The 22,275-nt window shown below is 34.2% G+C and overlaps 2 protein-coding genes, 1 long non-coding RNA gene and 1 other non-coding gene across 4 annotated transcripts; 2 read left to right on the plus strand and 2 right to left on the minus strand.

Annotated features, from left to right (window-relative positions):
- The first annotated feature begins 2,610 nt into the window (after positions 1-2,610).
- Positions 2,611-5,668, plus strand: LOC140005196 (uncharacterized). The gene is made up of 2 exons (XR_011812954.1): positions 2,611-3,785; positions 4,935-5,668. It is a non-coding gene; the product is annotated as an uncharacterized lncRNA (long non-coding RNA).
- Positions 4,473-5,377, minus strand: LOC113741276 (uncharacterized). Its single transcript, XM_027268773.2, has 3 exons — positions 5,236-5,377; positions 5,037-5,106; positions 4,473-4,807 (listed from the first exon to the last, which is right to left on the minus strand). The coding sequence occupies exons 1-3, from the start codon at positions 5,375-5,377 to the stop codon at positions 4,663-4,665; spliced, it is 357 nt and encodes a 118-aa protein (XP_027124574.1). The 3' UTR covers positions 4,473-4,662.
- Positions 5,669-6,791: 1,123 nt separating the features above from the next.
- Positions 6,792-6,865, minus strand: TRNAN-GUU (transfer RNA asparagine (anticodon GUU)). Its single transcript has one exon. It is a non-coding gene; the product is annotated as a tRNA-Asn (tRNA).
- A 1,387-nt stretch (positions 6,866-8,252) lies between these two features.
- LOC113741468 (transcription factor BEE 3-like) lies at positions 8,253-10,170 on the plus strand. The gene is made up of 6 exons (XM_027269003.2): positions 8,253-8,715; positions 8,836-8,964; positions 9,152-9,217; positions 9,334-9,402; positions 9,492-9,569; positions 9,843-10,170. Exons 1-6 carry the CDS (start codon positions 8,314-8,316, stop codon positions 9,972-9,974), a joined length of 876 nt encoding a protein of 291 aa, XP_027124804.2. The 5' UTR covers positions 8,253-8,313; the 3' UTR covers positions 9,975-10,170.
- The last annotated feature ends 12,105 nt before the right edge of the window (positions 10,171-22,275 follow it).

Raw genomic sequence — 22,275 nt, forward strand, 5'->3', positions numbered from 1 at the left:
AAATCCCAGCATGCCACCTTAAAGAAAATCTCAATATGCCATCCCCGTAAGTAACACAGAGTATCAATATCAAGGAACAAAAGTAGGGTCGATTAAGGTGGCCGGATCAGGACTTTTACCTTGTAAAGTAAATGATCAAAATAGCTTTTGGTCTTCTTCAATATGGTAAAGTCGAGCTCAAACCATTTTCTTGAAAAGAAAATAGGAGGAATAGGGTGATTTTGCGAAATTGTTAAATCAGCTTAGATACCACGAGGCTTGGGGTTCCTTTTTAATTACATCATAGGTCTACTAAAAAATAATTCTCTAGTCCTAAAGTTCCTACATGGAAAAAAAGATAATACCCACCGTTATCAATGAAGAGCTAGATCATCAAAGAAAAGGCAGTTTTGACAAAGAAATTGAAGGCAACACAGCATTCTTGACAATGACAATTACAAAACCTTGAATCGATCATTAGAAGGAATTAGTTTTTAAAAACTTCCGCGGTTTGTCATTTCTAGTTTCTTCCAATTATAAAAAACGTACTTGACTAACCAAGATGAAACCCTGAATCAAAACCAAAACGTGGGTTAATTTATGTCCGTCTAACTGATAGGGGCGGCAACCATATTTCTAGGCATCTAGCTTTTGCTTGGAATCTTAAAACACAGTTCCCTTTTCCAATTGCATGGCTGTCATCTGATTTTCTGTCAATTTTGCTTAAGAGTTGTAGTTTTCTTTTTCAAGCAGAAGTGGTACGTTTTTTAAGTATTTGGTACTTGACTTCTGGTTTCTCCAGAATACATCCATTTTGGAAACACGCGAGGAGTAGGACAATTGTAAGAGGCTGCTAATGCTTAATGCAGCTAAATTTGACTTTTATAATCTACATCTTGCCTCCAATGCATGTTTCGGGTTGATGACTCCTTGAATATCAGGAATCCCTTGGATGCGATGCTCATGAAGGTTCTTGCATTCTCTTATTCTCTGCTGATATGCTCTTGCCATAATAATAATAATATGCAGCCTTCTTTTAATGGAAGCCAATTGTTTTAGTGACGGTATTATTTCTGCCGTAAATGCAATTACTACTAGTATTTCACGTTGAGAGCCCGAGTACAGGTCACATACTATTCGCAGAAGGGCTGCAATTCGTCAAGATTCAGGGCAAATAGAATATAAACATCTGACGACAATCCTAAAGGAATATATATAAAGAATGAGCTGATTCTATGCTTCTAGATGCCATTCAATGCTTCATACAAAGCTACTATATCCAGCGCAGTACAACTTTGGAGTCTCCTGATTCTAGTCAAGGTTAAGTGTATATAGCTTGGACGGCGTTAACTTACTAACTTAAAAACCAAAAAAAAAAAAAAAAAAAAAAACAATTAGGAACATGCTAGTGCAAAGCAATCAAATTCTCACGTTTTTTTCTAGAAATTTTCAATAAGAAAAAAAAAAAAAGAATTCCTCATGTTTCCTCGATCTTACTTGAGAGTCAGCGATTGGAATTATTCGTTTGGACTGATGGAAGCGGGTCGTGGTTCTCTTCATTGCATTTCTATTTTTAATTTCGTACCACTTTTTACTTATAATTTATTTTTGGTAAGACAACATGCTCCCCCCCTTCACAACTCAGGAAGAAGAATAATTGGACTTTCGTAGCAGTTAGCACAACATTCTTTTTTTGTTTTTTGTTTTTTGCTTTTTTTAATTGAGGAGGAGAACTTATCAATTATCATCATCATAGTGGTACTTGTGACTTCCACACCTAGCCAAAAAAATTATTTTTTAACTGTAAATCAAATTTAACAACTAGTTTGGCAGTCAATATTTGATGAGAAAAGAAAAAAAAAGTGAGAGAAATGGAACATTTCATCATTTAGCCAGATTTTTCAAGATTAAAAAAAAAAAAAAGGGCTTGATTTGGACGAGTTGATTTTAACATTATTATAATTTTAAAAGCTTTTTCCGCCCATTTATGGACTGATTTGGACACAAAATTGGAGAAAATTTTTTCAAATACTAATAATGCCTTCCTTAGATGGCCACTAAACAAAATTTCAATAGTGTATGTACATCTCTTCTATTTCTTTTCTTATTTTTCTCTTTTTTTTTTCTTCTCTCTCATAAAATTTTCTCTTCTTTTCTTTTCTCTATCCTGAACTTCCAAACTGGCCGTGAGTGAGAACTGTCATCTACTTATCCATTACCCCCCCAAAAAAAAGAAAAAAAAAAAGAGAGCCTATAGCTGGTTAGTCTTAAAGCTGAGTTGTTGCACTCGAAAGCCCAAGACTTCTCTTCTTCTCCCCACAAAACTATTACTATTATGTTGTGGTTGGTAATTCTAGAATAGATTATTAGTTCCCTCAAGTTGAGAAGTCCAGCGGAGCCTATTTTAGTACAAGCCAGGCGAACATGGGTATGAATGGAAGAATGATGGATGACCGGATAAGATTACTTAACATACTACTACAGTATTATTAATCTTTCAGAAGAATTTAAGAAGAACAGAAAGGCAAAGATATTTATATCATATCAAATTCCAATTGGCTCAAAAGAAAGACAGCAAAAACAGCTTTGACTTGATTTCAACACGATGGCCATCACCTGCAATTACGTTGCGTTACGTTTCCAAATGTTGTCTTGTGATTTTGGTTTGGTGTCGAAGTGCAACTCTGATCTTCCAGAAGTTTGGACTCTTTTTTTCCTTCTTTAATTGATTTTCTACGTCATTTGTATCCCTTCTTTTTTTTATTCGCATTTCTAAGTTATTTTTCTCTCACCTTGTACGGTACAACTAAATATCTTTTTTTTTTTTTTTGATAAGGGTTAAAATCGTAATCTTAGCCGCTGGAAACATTTACTTCATACATAGTAGAGAGACTCCGCCAATCATTTCAAACAATCATGAAATATGACTAGGAATGTTGAAGATTTGATTAATTAGTAGCTAGGAAGAAAGGATGGCATGGCATGGAGTCTCAAGTCAGAAGTTGTACAAAGACCACAAGAAGACCACGCAATCCATGGATGAAGATTAGCAATTTCTTTCTTTCTTTCTTTCTTTTCTTCTAACACCAATGGGATGAAGATAATGAAGTTTAAGGATGAGAATCAAGATAATCAATCATGCGCGATCAATGGCGCAATCGTGATTTGTATTACTTGAGAACTAAATGAAATCAATGACAAAATACTGCACTGTTTCCTTATAGTGACTGTGTCATCACAAGAAAAATAAGTTGTATACGGCAAGAATTTGTTAATTCTGAGATTATCTTTGATGCAGATGGCCAAATTCTGACATCACAAGAATGTGTCATGATAATGACAATAATTGAACAAAAAAAATTCCATCCACTGCAAACACCTCATTAATGCATTACTCGAAGGAAAGGGAACCCTACTGATTAAGCTCCTGAGTCCTTTTGACGGAGAAATTGACATTGATGTAAACCATTAATAATGTTTTCCAAGATATTCATCAAATTTCCATTTCTTTATCCAACCCATCCCTCAGATGTCTCTCTCTTTAGGATGCTACTGCAGATGAGTACCTATTGGATTTACACTTGCTTCGTAAATAGACTTGGGATTATTCTCTTTCAAATTAGCCTTCCCAGTGAGACTCCATCTTGATCAGCTTATTGGACGGGGTATATGACTAAAGTTGTATGGGACGAGGTATAAACTGGCAATGCAGCAAGGGTTGTCTTTAGCAGCAAATCTTGATCAGCCAAAATAGCAAAATGTTTTCTTGCACCCTCTGGTTCTGTGCATCCTCTCCTTATCAAACAGTAAGCATCACTCTGCATCTACACTAAAGTTGAATCTCTTTCTGCTAAAAATTCAAGTTCAGAGTTAAGACATCTACTTTTATGCACCATTGAACTTACTCTAAAGGGCTTTACTTGATGTCTTGCTGGAAACTTATTGTTCAACACATTTAAATCTGCATTGCTGTCAAGACTTGTTTAAATTCGTAATTTGTCCTTCATATTATGATGCAGTTCTAGTCCCTACTGGACAAGACATTTGTACTAGCATAGCTGATGATTCTTATCTCGAAATTTGCATTGATCTTTTTCAACTTCAAAATGCCAACTACGGAATGAAGTAATGATCCATGCATGGAACATTATATGCTGTTTCTCAATCTTTTTAAGATATCAGCGTGAATGCATAAGTTTCTTAATTGAACAGACTAAAGTACGCAAGTGAGGTTCTTCTTTTCTCATCTGTCATCTACATCTGCCATTTATGTTCTAATTCATGTGGATTGATTCAACAAGGTTGCAAATTAAAACATACAGGGAACTGCCTAGGAAAAATAAGCAAGTGTAACATCTATACGAATATATTTGAGAGCTTGAACAAGAGAAGCGAGGAACTGATATACCTGGCATTAAATGAAACTGCTATACCATACATGATGGAGAGAACTCATACCGCCAAGGGCAAAACAGCTCAATGGAGAACGGAGATACCTTGTCAAGGCTCTAAGCGTGTTACACATTTTATTATCACAAAATAGTTGTCATCAGCGGAAAATGTGTACAGAACATGGATATGCTTATACTTACAAACTCAAATTATTAAGAAAAAGCCAGAACAACAAAGTCATAGCAATTTTGGCACCCATGCCTGCTCCTGCATTACTTAGCCAGTAACGAATCATCGAGCTGGGACCTTTATCCAACCATTAGCAAAAGCAATGGCCAAGATTACAAAGGGTGTCGACATACCAAATATGATAATGTAAGGTAGAGGCGTCTTCATGGGATTCTCCCCTTCCCTTTCTCCTGCTGTCTGCCAATACCTACACTTAGCAAATATCTTATGCCAATTAATCCCCTCAACAAAAATACTGCTATGAAAAGTTAATGCTATATTCAAATACTTTATTTATATACATTGTTGAAACTAACTAATTATAATCCTATTAGGTCGCCACAGCTGCCAATGTGGACAAGGAAAGTGAGCCAGGAAAAGGCTATCCCTTCCTGGAAGATAAGTAAACGAGTGGTTGAGAGTTTTGAGAGGCTTACTCCGTTGGTTCTTCTTCTTTAGTGATGAATTTCTTCTTCCCTCCCTGCTTGACTTCTCCCTCCTCTCCTCCTAATCAGTATCAAGGGGAAAAGGTCATCAAGTTAAACGTTAGCCTCATTCCAATTACCACATAAAAACAGTCATAAATTAGTAAAACATAATTAAAAAAAAAATGTATAAGCAACACTTCACTCTTACCCAATTTTGCAGATATTTGGACAGAATTTTGCCTTCTCTTTGATGAGCTGAAAGCATTAGGTTGAGAAGATGGAGAGAGGAGATTGTGGGTTGGTGCAAATTTTGTGACTAGAGCAGAAGAAATTGCCACCTTGGCTGCCATTGCTGCAGCAAAATATCAGCACTAGGAGTTATTTTTCAAGTGGATATTATAAGTAGACCATCAAAATCAAATGTATATCTGGAATCTATCTCGTTAGTTGTGGATATGATTGCAGTTATATCTGATATCTTCCTCTATTTTACAATATCTGGAGTCTAGACAGAAAAGTGCCTCATCCATACATCAATTTGTCTTGAACACGTGGCGCACATTCACATTCTGGGCTCTCTGAAAATCTGTTGTCCTGTGCTTGACTGAGGTTGGACCTAATAAAGTAGTTGCTTCCAAGTTTTCCCTTGTGCTCAGCCCAACCCAAGAGGAAACCATATTACCATACTATTAGCAAATATATAAACAACTAAGCCCACTATTTTTCTGTATAGTTACTAGCTTCCATTTTTTAAGATATAATTAGGACTGCAATAATATCACAGTTCAATATATTTATCAACCATTCATTAACCTTAGTACAATTGATTAAGTTGAAGTTTTCACATGACCTAAAAAAAAGGCGTGAATCAACAAGGAGTTGTCTTTTTGAAATACATCATTATGGAGCTGATGCATCAGTCCTTATCTAGTGAAGATTTGCACTTTGAGGGATGAGATATAATGCTCAAAGATTTATTTATTTATTTTAATTAGAATTACTAATCTGTATGCGAGTACCCAAGTGTTGATGACCAGATTCGTCTCGTGGATACTGTGGTAAATAACTATACTAACCAAAATCCAAAAAAGGGGTGAGAAAACTAGTCTACAGGACTGTATATTGTTGGTGCTCATAGCCTCATACTGCAAAAGCATACAAACTTGAGGAATAGCAAGTGCTCATACAAACTTGGGCAAGCAGTAGCTCGTGAGCAACTTGGCCATACACTCGGTTCAAACTCAGTTTCATATATATAATAAGTCGAGTTCGAGCATTAGTATTTAGCATCAAATGTTCGAAAAGCCTAATTGAGTAGTTATATTATTTATATAATATATATTTTTTAATTATGAATTAACTATTATATGTTCATGTCTTTGCAAAAATCGAGCTCGAACTTGAAAAGGCTCATAATATTCTTGAGCTCAAACTTAATTACGATAGCCTTGATTCAAGTTCGACCTTAATGTTACGCACTTGTCAGTAGCACTAGTATCGACCGTGTTTAAACTCAAGTATAGCGATACTCAAACTTGACTAGATTCGATAGCATCCCCAATTCATACCTCAAAAAACATACAAATTTGAGGAACAACAAGTACCAAATCTCAGCAAGTGCTAATACTACAAAAGCATACAAAGTTGCCGAACAGCAAATACCAAAAAAATAAATTAATACACACTTGAGGAACAGCAAATACCAAAAAAATAAATTATTACAAACTTGAAAAACAGCAAATACCAAAAAAAAATGAATTTATACGCTAGAAGGAGGGCTTGAACCTCCGACCTTGTGGTTAACAGCCACACGCTCTAACCAACTGAGCTATTCCAGCTCTGTTAGTGGCAGGTCAAATTTATAGTTATTAAATTAGTAGACAGGGCTGTATGAAACTCCTATTTCCAGCCCAGATTCCAGCCCTCCTCCCTTCCCCCACAAAAACCTAAGGGGACAAAAAAAAAAAAAAGAGGCTTCGGTTAGATAAAGCCATAAAGGCTCAATTATGTCAAGGTTCCTCAAAACAAGAAAGAAGTTATGTAAAGTTTTAACAATGAAAAAAAAAAAACTTTCAAAGAAATTCAAGTTATTGCATACAAAAATTGCACTCACATATTGCATCAGGAGTCAAACATTAGGCAAATGAAATTACAGAGGGCGGCCCCAGAAAATTCATCTAAAAAGTGAATACTCAACGTGGAAACATGAAAACTGAAGAAATAAAAAGAAACAACTCGTTTCTGCTAGCTAATGATTCTTTGATCCAGTTTTTAAAAGGAGCCGACTGAAAAGTAGCTCTTGCCTCTGAATATGTTAATTTCTGATCACTTTTTAACAATATTTGTTAGATGGGTTGAACCCATTGGGTTTCTTTAAAAGTTGAAGGCAAATGAAAATGAAACATCTAATCTTTTATCTCATTCCACTAGAAATCTTTTCCCTTTTTCTGGTCATAAGCAAACAACCACTTGCATTTAGTGAAGAGTGGGGAATTGTGGTGAATCTTATCCTCATGTCTGTCTGATGAAAGATCATTTTCACCAATGTAAATAATTTTGGTCAATCAAAATTCAATCTGTAGTCCTCAACCACTTCTGAAAGCGATTGCTAATAACCAAATGAATTGCATACTAATCATTCTTATGGTCTCACCTCATCCGTGAAATGAATTATTCTGATGCTGTCTGCAAGATTTCCACACAGAATAGCACTAAGATGGTTCAGTTTTAAACGTAGCAAAAGGAACTGCCTACCAAACCACTGTTTTCCAGGATAGGACTATATCTTGCTTTTACACTTGTCCACAACTTTTGATCATCTTCAGATCAGAAAGGAGTAAAAATTATTCAGCTGATCTTTCAAATTGTGATGTTTCCATTGCCACTTTCACTGATGATATTCAGCCGCAAGGATGCGTCTCCCTCAACTTAAATTGTGCCCCAAAAGAAACAGTTGGTTAGACTTCTTCTTAATGAAGTTTGTTACCTTGCAAGTATGTTTTTCTGATATGGAAAGCTCAAAGGGAAATTGATGGGTCCAGATTAATTGGATATCTATCTCCTGAAGATGGTCCTACCCGGGGAACAAAACTACAGAAACTCAAAAAGCCACGTGGCCCTCTAAAATGCTGCACCATTCCAATCTTCTAATGCTATAGAAAATAGTACCGTTTACAAAAAAGGTAGTAGCAGTAGTAGTAATCAGTAGTATTTCTCCGCTATATAGAAGGCACTGACTCCCCCACTACCAAAAGAACTGCCAATACAATATATTCAATAATCTTTCATGGCTCAACACTTCATTTCGGATGTGCAAAACATCAGACAATCATTCTCCTTATCTGATGTTGATCCAAACATGGAAATGATGAGTCAGTTTCCAGAGTTGAATCCAGGAGCTTTAGATTCCTCAAACTTTACGAATGTGCAGCCTTCAATGGGATTTTCTTTCCATGAAAGTAATATCAGTCAACTCCTTGATCAGTTCCCTGGAAATTTAGCAGAAAACTTCCCTGGCATTTTCCCTAGCGATTTCAAGAACGTCCTCTCACTTCCTGATCCCATCTGTTCTCCTGCATATGATCATACCCTTCATGAAGGCAAGAAAAGGAAATTAACAGACACCCCGGAAAGTAGTTCAGCTAATTCATCTGCTCAAATCTCCGAAAATGGAAGCAGAACAAAAAATGTAAGGCTCTTAGGTCTCTCAATACTTCAATGAATCATCGTATTTCTTAACATTCTAGAATTCAATCTTTTTCATAGCCATTTATTTGAGGTAGAATTGACATGTTTATATTGCCTTCAGTGTTCACAGATTACAGGAAAAGGAAAAAGGATAAGAAGCAATAGGAAGGACGAAGAGAAACCAAAAGAAGTGGTACATGTTAGAGCTAAAAGAGGCCAAGCTACCGATAGTCACAGTTTAGCAGAAAGGGTAAGTTTTTGAAATGTTATTTCGACCAAATTCCCCATTTTGGATAAGTCAGAGGTTCCTTTTCTTTTACCTTTTTCTGCCTTTTTCTTCAACAATGTCAATGTCTGCTAGAAGCTAGTGTCACTCGACTCATCATAGAGAATAACAATTTTGTATTATGAGACCAACACATTTGTCGATTGATCAGGTCAGAAGAGGAAAAATCAATGAGAGGCTTAGGTGCTTGCAAGACATTGTTCCAGGCTGCCACAAGGTATATGTCTCTTTAATGGTATTATATTGCTCTATTTCTGATTTTAATTCAATTAATATGCTAAAAAAAAAGGTGCAGTATTAATTAAACCTACGGTGTACGTCATTGAATTGCAGACAATGGGCATGGCAGTGATGTTGGATGAGATAATTAATTACGTGCAGTCCTTACAAAATCAAGTTGAAGTGAGTTGAAACAAATTAATCAAGTATTACACAATTTTAGAAACAAAAAACAAAGCACTAACCAGTTTAATTAATTTGGTCGGTTTCAGTTTTTGTCCATGAAGCTTACAGCAGCAAGCAACTTCTACGACTTCAACAGAGAAACAGACACCATAGATACACTCCAGGTGCTTTGACTATTTGGAGAAATTTGAACTATCGCATTGCATAGCTCATTAATTTTGCTTATTAATTAAAGCTTGCATGCTCCTTTTATACTTGCAAGAATATAATTATCTCAAATTCAAGTCCCATATCAATGTTGTTGGTAAACCCAAATATGTATTAATTCGCGCCACATTATATATGATTTAGTCCAAGTTATATAGTTAAAAGTACAAAATTTCAGTGGATTCGTGCATTGCCTCGAGTGTCTAATGAGAATGTTTTTTGTTTATCAGAGAGCAAAGGCATTTGAAGCAATGAAGATGCAAAAGCTAATGAAGGAAGAGTTTGATGGGGTTCCTTCCACTCAAGTTGGACCTCTTGACCAGACTTTTGGATGTTATCCTTCACTGCCATTCAACACATGAAGATGTTCCATGTTCCCTAATCAAATTTGTCCCACTTGTTATAGCAAATCCAAGAAAGGAGAAGAGGATTGCCCCCACTTGATTCTATTCAATTTTACACAAGCTGATATGAAAATTATACTTGCATGATCATGCCTCCTCACAAATGTAGCAAATTAACCAATAATTAATGAAGTGTACAATCTCATTTTTCTTATTCCTATGTTGGTTGATGACACTTGATTGGAATGATTTAAACATTGAAATGAGTGGTTGGTTCCCGACAAGTTGATAATGTGTATTACAATCTTGCCTTCCAATCCAAAGTGTGATTAAACACCTAATGGCTTTAATCAGTGGTGGACTACAACAAGAAGTCAAGAAATGCTTACAATGTCTTCTCAACTCAAATGCCGACTGCATACCACCTAAACATGTTTTTGACTTTAAACTCCAATAATTTCCCATTAAGCATGAAATGGGCACAACTATTGAGCAATAGCGTTAAATGTTTTGTCATTTGGTTTTGGCCTTTATCAAAGATTAGTGGTGATCCTTTGCTTTCTGATTTTGATAGCAATGATTAGACTGATGTAATTCCTTCTTTGTCTTCGTCAAGGAATGCCATCACTTGTTGGATGGAAATATAATAATCGAGGGATTGTTGGTAATACATGATAATAATGACTTGTATTTTGTCAGCATCACAGGTTATACATCACTAATTCTTTCAAATGCCTGTCAAAAATTATAAAGAAAGAAGAGTAAAATAAAAACTGCAGTCATAGTTGTGGCTCTTTCGTTCTTCTTGAAGACGTGAGAATCATAGATCAATGTCACCCAAAAAAGAAAAAAAAAGAAGAAGATTTTTTAATTTCCCATCGTTTGTGATTCAGAATTGTCAGTCTTGGCATAAATTAAAGAGGTGAAAAAGAGGCCTCTTCTATAATTCATTTTCTTTTAAGGTTTACAAAGAGAAGCAGCCTTTAAATTCATGTCTTGAGGCATCATATGATATTATTTACCTACTTCACCCGTTCTTGACAGATCTTATAAGTGTTATGATGTGATGTATCTAGAGCTAGAAAATTTTTTGGTATTATCTAATGGGATTTTCTAATAAGTGCCAAGTTAATATGGTTAAGAATTAATGAATGCATGTATTATGTCATCTTTTGGAAAGCTATTTTTAAGCTATTCACATGTAAATGACATATCTAACCCTTTTCCTAGAAACAAACCTAGTAAACCAAGCAGATACAATTTGTTTAATTAAGAGAATTAGCATATCATACACGATTTGCTAGTTTTGTCAAATTTTATAGAACTTACTTACCATTTATTTTGTGTGTTTTTTTTTACAAGTCTTAAAATTTTATTATTCTGTGTTTCCTTCCAAAATAAATTGTATTTTTTTCCTTTCAATTTGCCATCTTATGGTCAAAATAGTTCCAATTTCATAATGGTCCTTCTTTATTTTTATTTTTTTTGGGTTAGCCGTAATGATCTTATTTTGATTTGGTTTAGAATTTGGGAACCTGCTACTCTTTATAGTTAAAAAAAAAATAAATAAAACAATAAGTCATTTTAGGAACATTGACGATGTTATGTATCTTCTTTTAGACAAAGCGAGAGACAATAGCACAAAGTTAGCCACATTTTTGTTCTTATTTGTAAGAAAAAGAATTATTAGATTTCTAAACATATGTTGAAAAAAAAAAAAGATAACTACACTTAAAAAGGAAAAGCCAAAAGAAGGGATTGAAGCTAAAGTAAAAATAACCGTGTCAAATTTTCACTATTTTTGTTAGTTTATTTGAAAGGGTAATGTTTTTTTCACTTCCCATATGTTTTTTACACTCCCACTATTCTATTTTCATTTGATGAGACCATATTACCCCCTCCCTAATTTCATCTCCTTGCCTATGAGTTAACTTTACTAGATTTTCTCTTACATTTTAAAATCAATTGATTATTCCATTACACATTAAATGGCTAATTTAAAATTGTCACTAATATGTATTTATGTATTTTTCTACAAAACTTCGCAAAATTATATGATGCCAAAGATCAATCTAAACATATAATATGAACAGATTCCAAACTTCAAGCCTTAAAAAATAAATAAATAAAAAATCCTGAGCGTCAAAGATGACCAAAAATTTAGTATAACTACAATATCTCATAAATAAAACACTAATACTTTAAAAATTCTACTAAGAATAAGTCATATAACCACCATAGAGGGAGTGAAACTTTCCAATATATTTCAACAAAAGCATAACAACATCTAATATCCAGATGATGCAATGGAACATCAAATGTGTTCGTAAAAAATCTATAAAATTGAAATTGAAATAATAATATGAAAAATAAATTAAAACAATTATGTAGAATTAGAAAAAAAGAAGCAAAAGTTAAATTTTTTTACTTTTTAGACACGTACGACAATTGTGCCCAACTTCCTTGCACGTGAACACAAGATAAGGTAGGAAAAGAAATTAGAACAGGGGTAATATGATCTCATCAAGATGAAAATGAGATAGTGGGAGTGCAAATAACATTACCCTATTTGAAATAGTCTTTTTTTTTCATTTTAAAAAATTTTCCTTTCCAAAACTTTTCTAAATTCGATATATCGCCCCTTCAATTCTAAAATTCTTCGTTTATAGTAACTTTATCCACATAAATAAGTGCCCATACAGTACCTGCCGACCAAACCATTATTCGTATAGTACTTCTTTTTTAAAATGTAATGTATATGAAATAAAAATATGATTGGAAACGTATTTTGTGATAAATAAGAAACCGTCTTTTTCCAAGTAGTTCAATCCAGACGAAGTCGGCATCGACAGATGCAATATCTGAATAATGTGAAGATAAAACACGACTTATAAGCCGTTTTATCGCGCTGACCCCTTAAGTTGAAGGGCAGGGCAAATGGATAAAAGTTCAATTAATATCTCGGAATTATTTGTAGGGCAGGGCCAAATTTAACTAATACACTAGCAACAACAACTTGAAAAATCTGTTTGTTGTTGTAATCAAGCAACTCTATCTTGTAGCACTCCCAAATTAAGGTCCTGATTCAATGGTGCTAAAAATGAGTGTCAATTCGAGGAACAACAGCATTTCTTGTAACATGAAACACTTGACAAATCCACTTCGGCTAAAGAAAGCAAGTGGTGCCCACGAAATAGATGGATACACCAAATCTAATGGATGTTGCCAATTCATCAAATGCATGATTGATAAAGGGAAAATTTTGCGAGACAAAACAGCTTTTTTTTTGTCTAATATTTTACATATACTTTCACTGGTGGCTTGTGGGTTCTAAAATTTATTATTAGGGAAAATTGTTTTTGGTACAGATTCAATGCATCCGTCAAGCAGAGAGAGCAAGAGGAAGACAGCTTACATGGGCCAAAGCGTGCCCAAAAGAGGATGGGGCAAGGGGCAAAAATTGTGGGTTCTCCAACGTATTACCCTTCCAAAATGATATGATGATAAGAGCTTATGAATGAACATTTAAAGCAACTTTTGTTTCTCTCTTGGTAACTCAATCTCTCTGTTTTGACCCCCTTTTGACTCATTTTCTTTGCCTGTTTCTTGGAGCATGCATGAACAAGGGAAATCAATGGGTCCCTATCTATTGAATTGAATGCAAATTGGATATAGTCATACTCCCAATATAGATTGAGGATCACACATGCACACACATACATTTGCCCAGTAGGTGGATTCTTGGGACAGATTGGGAGTTAACTAATATGGGCGAGTTCAAGGATCCAAACTACAAAAGTTTTATCATCAATTCTTGGAGATGGTGGAGTTTGTTAGCCAGTCATGAACCTTAATGTACAACTATAATATATTGCCCAGAAGGCAAAAGGTTCTTGTAGATTATATGTATTGTTTGGTGGAGATAAGAGCAGCCATTGTTACCAGTTTATTCACAGAAGATCACAACAGCAGCACAAGCACGATTTTGTACTCCCACTCTCATTTTACTTTGCCAAATTTTTCTGCAATCACCTTTCTTTATCCGTCTTTTGATTCATCTACATATATACCAATGTCCCTTCACACCAAAAAAAAAAAAAAAATTACTAAAGTAGGACAGCACTTGACAAAGTAGTAAAACAAATGATTGGTTGATGCTTAAACTCGTGGCGTCTGATGTACTACTAAACACATTCACAACTAGCTGGCTATTGATTCTTTGCTTGCATAAATTAGTTGGTGATCTCTGAGTTGGTTCAAATTTTGGGTAAATTAAAGTATTATAGTACACTGTTTTTTTGGCATTTTTGGCCCCCCCCCCATAAAAGACAAAATAAGCTTGGGGTACAAACTTAAGCTAATTCCCATGATTCATTCCATTGACCATAACTTATAAGTAGCTACTTCATTAATCTGTACAAGAAAAAAGAAAGCGATTGTATTAATGAACTCCTGTATCAACATAAGCAAGAACAAGAAGTAGCTGGCTTGTTATTATATAATAAATATAATTCAGTAGAGCAGATTGTACGAGGATTAGAAAAGATTATTACGGCCTTTCGCATTTGATAACTTGATTTGCTGTCGGATGCTGACAACTTTTTACAACAGGTCTGTAGTTTAACTAACATGCTAAGTGTAATTAATACGATTGGGATGGGAGACAATCTATACGTTAGATAAAGTATTCCTACCTTTGTCATGGCAAAAAGACGAACATTAAAGCTACTAGTTATATACTTACAATGTAACTTTGTCTACTCGTTGGGTTACAAATTAACCTAACAAAGTATATAGTATACATTAAAAGTTCTCTCTAGGCAAGATGAGCAATAATTTCATGGCAATACCAAGAGTCAAATCCAAAAAAAAAAAAATATTTTTTTTTGCGGCCACCTTTTGAGATTTTGGTGACAAGAAAGATTAATTCCAATAAATTAATGCCAGTATATACTCCAATAACTCTCCCAATTGATAAAGATTGGAACAAAGTTGGCCACCAGATGAGGGAATAAGTCCTTCCCTAGGTGGAGGTAAAGGGGTCGAATCCCCTTGATTGTGTTTCCTCGCTCAGTTGGCCACTAGATGAGGAAATAAGTTCCTCCGTAGGTGCAGGTCAAGGGATCAAATCCCCCTTTATTGCAAAAGAAAATCTCATTGAAAAGTATTCACTGCATATACATTTCATTTATTCTTTTTTTTTTTTTGTTTGTTTTCCTTTTGTGCGTGTGTGTGGAGGAATGTTCTCAAATTTGAACAGCAATAATAGTTACGTATGCAGAGGTCATTGTACCCAAGTGATGAATGGGTACGGGTTAGGATGGAACAGTGCGAATTTATGCCCTCACTAAGAAAAAAAATCAAGACCAAAAGAAGCCTGAATTTATGCCACTAGGTAGCTACTATGAAAACTGATCTCGTTATGAAATGACTCGCGCAAACATAATAAACTGGGAAGTACAAGTTGTTCAACCCTTTTAGAGGTCATTGCACCGTAAGCTTATTACATCCTAAGCTTTATATGGGTCCCTAGAAAAGAATCACACGGTATTGTGTTAATCACTGCACTTATTTTGCCTCCAAGTTTCAATTCCTTAATTTTATCCACTCGAAACGCATTTTCAGGCATGGTGTATTCAAAATAATCATACCTTATTCCTAGTTATTATTAGATACCGACCGACTCTTGTGACATTATCTACTAATCCATTTTGCTCGGTCCTTGTCCAAAGCAAATAATATTACGAAACCTAACCGTAAAAGTAGATTACATGGATGTACGTAGTTTAGGTCGGTAACAATCTTCTCCCCTGCTGTTTTTAGTTGTGTTGGTTTTATTTTGAATTTTCCCCCTCGATATTAGTGGCTATTAGTTACCATACGGGCTGGGCTCCTAATATTTGTTACTCAATCATTATTATCCCACAACTCAACGCGCAATGAACTTTAAGGTGGGCGCTTTTTCTTTTTTCTTTTTTTTTTTTTTTTATTATTTGGGGTCTGCGGAGCCCAATTTGACATCAACGCCGACTCATCCATTTTTGACAGCGTCGATCCAATAAGAGAAAGGGATAATTTCAGAAACCTCCCCTGAGGTTTCTGACAGTCTCACTCTCCTCCCCTGTGGTTTTAAAAATATCACAAACCTCCCCTAAGGTTTAGGATTTTGTAAAGAAATCAGTCCATGATATCAAAAGTGAACATAAAAAAGTGTTTTCAGAAAAGAGAGGGAATTTTGTTTCCATAAATGCCCCTGAGATAAGTGTACAAGTTATATTAATGAAATAATGAAAACTAATAAAAAACCAAAAATAAATTAGAAAAAAGGGATAATTTCAAATACAATATGTTATTCATCAATAATATTATATAAAAAGCTTTTACTATATGGATATTTGTTGCAATTGCATATTAAATCAACCATTAGTACTTATGAGAGTGCATTAAATATTTAGTAGAGAGATAGTTTATTTCAATAAGTAACATGTATATAAATACTTAGTGAATGTACAATCTAGTTGAAATAATATACACCGTGTTATCGACCAAGTACGATGCATAGAAATTATTGAACATGCAATTATTTATTCACATGCATATTGCAATTAGTTATTGCAGCAATATGCATAGTGCAATGGTATGCATACATTTGGAATGGTTATTGGTTCTTTGACCCACTTGTGCATCTCCTTACAAGTTGCAGTGGGTATGTAATTTTATCTATATGACTAATACTAATTTGCCTATAAACACTTTACACGGGGTGATCTATGAAGTACAACCAGTTTACAAATATATACATTATATTAGATGTTAGTTACTGGACTCTGTACGTCTATAAAAGATAGTGTAATGGTACGCATAAATTTGGAATGATTAGGTGTTAAAAAAATATACATCATGTTAGGTGTTAGTTATTTGAATATGTATATATGTAAAAGAGAGATTAGATATAGCATAGAAAAAAGTAATTACGTGAGTTGGAATGTATTTGTCCTAATAATCACGAAAAATTAGCTGACTTGTGAGGGTATTTAAGTCTTTTTGGCCATGATGATGTAACAAATGGGACCTAAATTCTGACAGGAGGGTTTGTGATATTTTTGAAACTACAAGGGAGGAGAGTGAGACTATCAGAAACCTAAGGAGAGGTATCTGAAATTATCCCTAAGAGAAAATATGCTCTTAACAAGGGTTTTCACCTGACTGTCAACCACCGGAAAATTGAATCTACCAAGCCACGCATGATCTATTTTCTCCATTAGTACAGAGGAAATGTGACGGTTTAATGGGTGATCGCTCAAATTCCTCCCATATTTCACCCGATCTCCATTTCTACTCGGTCATCAAACAACCTAAACGGTCTGTAAACTGACAATGTAAGAGTCTAAGAGTACAGTGTAGAGTTCTGTGTTTCTCTCAACTTGAGAGTTGAGATCTGTTTGCTCAACTTTCGAAATGCAAAACAACTTAAGCTCTGGACGCTGAATCCTCCATACCAGGAATTGGAAGAACCGTATACCCAAGAACTTGGTGTCTGTGATTAATAGCCGATCTTTTAGGGAGGAATTAGAAGTTGATGCTGAGTATTAGAAATGTAAGCAGCCTAATTTGTGGAGTGCTTTCTGGTTGATTTTTTAATTATATTGGTGGTTGGAGTGTGTATCATAATAGGTGTATTTTTCCCCCTTTTCAGTAGTAGCGGTAGAGTTTGTGTAACTTTAGACGGTTTTTCTTTTTCTATTTCGAGTTTTACTTATATTTAGCAAGTATTTATTATATTTTTGTTTATCAGGAATACGATTTAACTAGCGTGAATACCTGTACTACGCACGGTGCTGACATTATTGAAAAAAAATGAAAATAAAATAGTGAATAAAAAAAGGTTAAAAAATTATATCAACACAATTAAAATGTAATATCTGTCTAACAATAATTTAAAATATGATAGAATGTGTATATCATTCAAGAACTACCTTTTTTTAGAAAGATAGATCTGAAAAAATAATAAAAATTCATATTAGAAAATGAATGATATATGAATAAACATGAATGTAATTGAATGTTGTTAAAATGAAATACTCACAAATATTATGCATTCGATTTGATAATCTTGCATGAAGGTGCGAACACTCTTCACACCAGTCAACTTTTAGTACGAAAGTCAAAATTGGTGATTTAATTAATTCTGTTGAATTTTGTGGAGTGCGAACTACCAATGAAAATGCACGATTTTTGCATGATTGATTCGTTGGTTGAATAACCTATCACCATTTTCTTGAGAATTAAGTATGTACGAAATTCAAAATTAGTGTAATTTTTTATATAGTTTATAAATAGGATTATAAAAAATAAATATATATCAAGAAATTCTACTTTCCTTTGTAATTTTCTGAGATAAGAAGCATCACAACCAAATACGAATCGTGCATGTCTATCTTGTAGATTAAGATGCATGTTATCATTGGAATTTCTGATTTGTATGTTAACATTATACCTGTTTGACAAATAAAATGTAATATACAATACAGAAAAATATGTTGAAATTAAAAGTATATGAAATTAATTACCTAACAACAGTGTCGGCCACGTCATTACAATGCAGACCAAAGTGACAAAAAATCAGATAATGACAATCTTTTTGTGATGAGAAACGTTAACTATTTAGACCTAAAAGTATGGAAACTGTCATTATGACAATATCAAATACTATACATAGTTATCGAACTCCAAAAATCCAAACTAAGTCGCAAACAATCTGAAGATGTAAATTTTCTATTTTAAAAAATTTCTTATATCAAATTCCATCATTTTTGTATGTGGAGCGAACTTAGTTCCATCAAAAGTCAAATACTAATACTTGTGCCATACGGAAAAAGATGACATAAAAACAGTGATGGACATCTATTGCTCTGACCATAAAATAAATTTTTATACTTACCGTTGTGTAATAAGTTGTTATTGAATCATGAAAAAATAAGTCTAAAACGATGATCTATTACCTAACATTTCACTCCTATTTAAAGACGAAAAATAATAACAGCAATAATCAATAAAAATATTAGGGGTGTTTCGTGAATCGAGCCGCTCGCGATAAAGGGTTATCATTAGGGGTGTTTCGCGAATCGAGTCGTTCGCGATTGGCTCGCGAGCGGCTCGAATACGAGCTCGAGCTAATTAAGTCGATCTCGAGTTAAAAAACATTAAGCTCGTTGGCTCGCGAGTTCAATTATATATATTTTTTATTTTTTATTTTAATAGTAAAATTACATATATATCCCTAATATTTTATTATTTGTTAAAAAATTAATGTTTTATTCATTTTTAAAAATAAATAATTAATTTTTATTTTTTAAAAATAAAATAATAATAATTATTTTTTTATTTTTTAAGCTCGAGCTCGACTCGAATTTGAGTCGAACTCGAGCTCGAGTTTCACATTTTGAACTCGTCGAGTTCGAGCTTCACAAAATTAACTCGAACTCAGGTCGATTAGTTGAGTTTGGCTTGTTTGCACCCCTAGTTATCATGTCTCTCACATTCCTCGTGAGTTGAATCAATTTGTCGATTACCTAGATTGTGTTAAAAAGCAGATCATCAGACGAGGAATGATTGCAGAATTAGTGCTTATAGCTGGTTTTGACATGGATTCATACCCCATACTCAGGTTGCTGAGACGGTATGATTTCTCTTTAAGATTGCAATTTGCTGCAACATATGTTGTGTTGTGGCTAAGGACGCGCATGGTGGATACCCGGTCTCTTTTTTTTATACTTTTTTTGAAAGTACAGAATATTTTTAATTTGATGTTTTGATCCTTAAGTTGTTAAAAATTATTAACATACGTCAAATATTTCATACTTTATAAATGTTGTCTTAAAGTTTGGTGTTATTTTTCAATTAAGCCCATAATTTTAATTCTAAACTTGTTAATGCTTATTAAATAATATAAATTGCTACTTGATTGCTCTAATTTATTTGTATTTTCTTATTAAATATATTGGAAACATCAAATATATATGAATATACCTTTATTAGTATTAACATGTTATTAAGTATTTTACATATAATATTTTAATTTTTAAATAAAATTTATTTATGACGTCATCCGGTTCAACCCCTATCGAACCCGGTTGAACCCATTGACCCCTGACCCCTGAGGTCGATCGAATCGATATCCAGTCCGGTTCTGAAAACATAGGTTTGATGTTTGTGGTTTTTTGCAGGTTATTAATGTCCGCCCCTAGGAGGGAAGTTACAAGTCTGTGCACCACAAGTAATCTGTTTTCTTTTCTTTGATAGTATCAATCGGTTCCTGATCCCACAAATTATTTCCTCTCGCCATTATATACTCCAATAACTCTCCCAATTGATAAAGATTGGAACAAAGTTGGCCACCAGATGAGGGATCTCTAGGTGGAGGTTAAGGATGAATCCCCTTAATTGTGTTTCCTTTCTAAAATTTCCTGGAATATGATCATAGATTATTTATTTTCCTTCAAATCTTTCAATAAATTTAATAGGTTCATTTCCCTTCCCTTCTACCCCCATAGCTTAGTTGGCCATTAGATAAGGGAATAAGTCCGGTCAAATCCCTCTATTGCATTTCCTTTCCAGAATTTCCTTCAAACCTCTCAATAAATTTAATAGGTTCATTCGTCTCTCTTTTTCCTTACTATAGGGCCAATTATAATAATGTTGTACTACTTAAAAAGAAAAATTTGGATAGGGTACTCCAAGTTCAAGCTATTTCCAAATTGGAGTAGAAGTTCTTTTTGGGCTAAAGCCTGACGGTAACTTAAGATATATTGGGCCTGATCGCCCCTGTGATTTGAGTACGAGTGGCCTACATTACTAGACTCACAAAAGAACTACTATCGAGAAAATTATTAGATATCATAAAAGGAAAACAAATTAATAGATATCGAGAAAAAAATATTTGAAGATGGAGAGCCCTTTGCATTTCATTAGCATAAATATGTTTTTAGAATCGCTATTTAAGAATCGTTTGAAGGATTAGAGTGCCGTGTCTTCTCTTATGCAAGAAAAAGATTTAGGGGTAGACCCAACTGTTATTCGTGATAAGCAAAGGCCTGGGGGATTGTGGAGGTTTCGGCATAACTTTGTGATTCGAGATTATGATATTTTGCAAACGGATGCATTCGTTTTGAGACCAGTTCCAAAACATGGTTTGACGGGAAAAACCAGTTTCGGTGCAGTGTTGAGGAAGCCAAATGGTAAAATATATGATTTCTCTTGTGGCAGTATTCCATACACAGAAAAACCCGAGGGCATGACGGAGAGTCAATACATAATGAAGTATGAGTTGATTGCTATGAAGGCGGGTTTGGAACTTGCTAAGGCTCGCAAACAGCCTAAAATCCAACTGCAGAGTGATTCCGCGTACCTTGTTAATATCATAGAGGGCAAATTTGAGATCCCAGAGATTTTGTTCCATGATTTCATGGATCTTTTGGCTGTGTTAAGGGATTTGGAGGGTTATCATGTCTCTCACATTCCTCGTGAGTTGAATCAATTTGCCGATTACCTAGATTGTGTTAAAAAGCAGATCGTCAGACGGGGAATGATTGCATGATTAGTGGCTATAGCTGATTTTGACATGGATTCATACCCCATACTCAGGTTGCCGAGACGGTATGATTTCTCTTTAAGATTGCAGTTTGCTGCAACGTATGTTGTGTTGTGGCTAAGGACGCGCATGGTGGATCTTTGTTTGTTGCTCTGTTTTTAAACTCGGACTGGACCGGACCGGCCGGTCAGAGTTAATCCTAAAAATCGGAAAATAAAAAATTCGGTCAAACAAGGGTTTTGACTTGATTTGACCGGAAAAATGAACCCGGTCTCTTTTTTTTTTTTTAATACTATTTTTGAAAGGGCAGAATATTTTTAATTTGAGTTTTTGATCCTTAAGTTGTTAAAAATTATTAACATACGTCAAATATTTCATACTTTATAAATGTTGTCTTAAAGTTTGGTGTTATTTTTCAATTAAATCCATAATTTTAATTCTAAACTTGTTAATGCTTATTAAATAATATAAATTGCTACTTGATTGCTCTAATTTATTTGTATTTTCTTATTAAATATATTTGAAAATCAAATATATATGAATATACCTTTATTAATATTAACATGTTATTAAGTATTTTACATATAATATTTTAATTTTTAAATAAAATTTATTTATGACGTCATCCGGTTCAACCCCTATCGAACCCGATTGAACTCATTGACTTCTGACCCCTGAACTCGACCGAATCGATATCCGGTCCGATTCTAAAAACATAGGTTTGATATT

This window comes from Coffea arabica, chromosome 4c (genome assembly GCF_036785885.1).
Source record: "Coffea arabica cultivar ET-39 chromosome 4c, Coffea Arabica ET-39 HiFi, whole genome shotgun sequence".
NCBI lineage: Eukaryota > Viridiplantae > Streptophyta > Magnoliopsida > Gentianales > Rubiaceae > Coffea > Coffea arabica.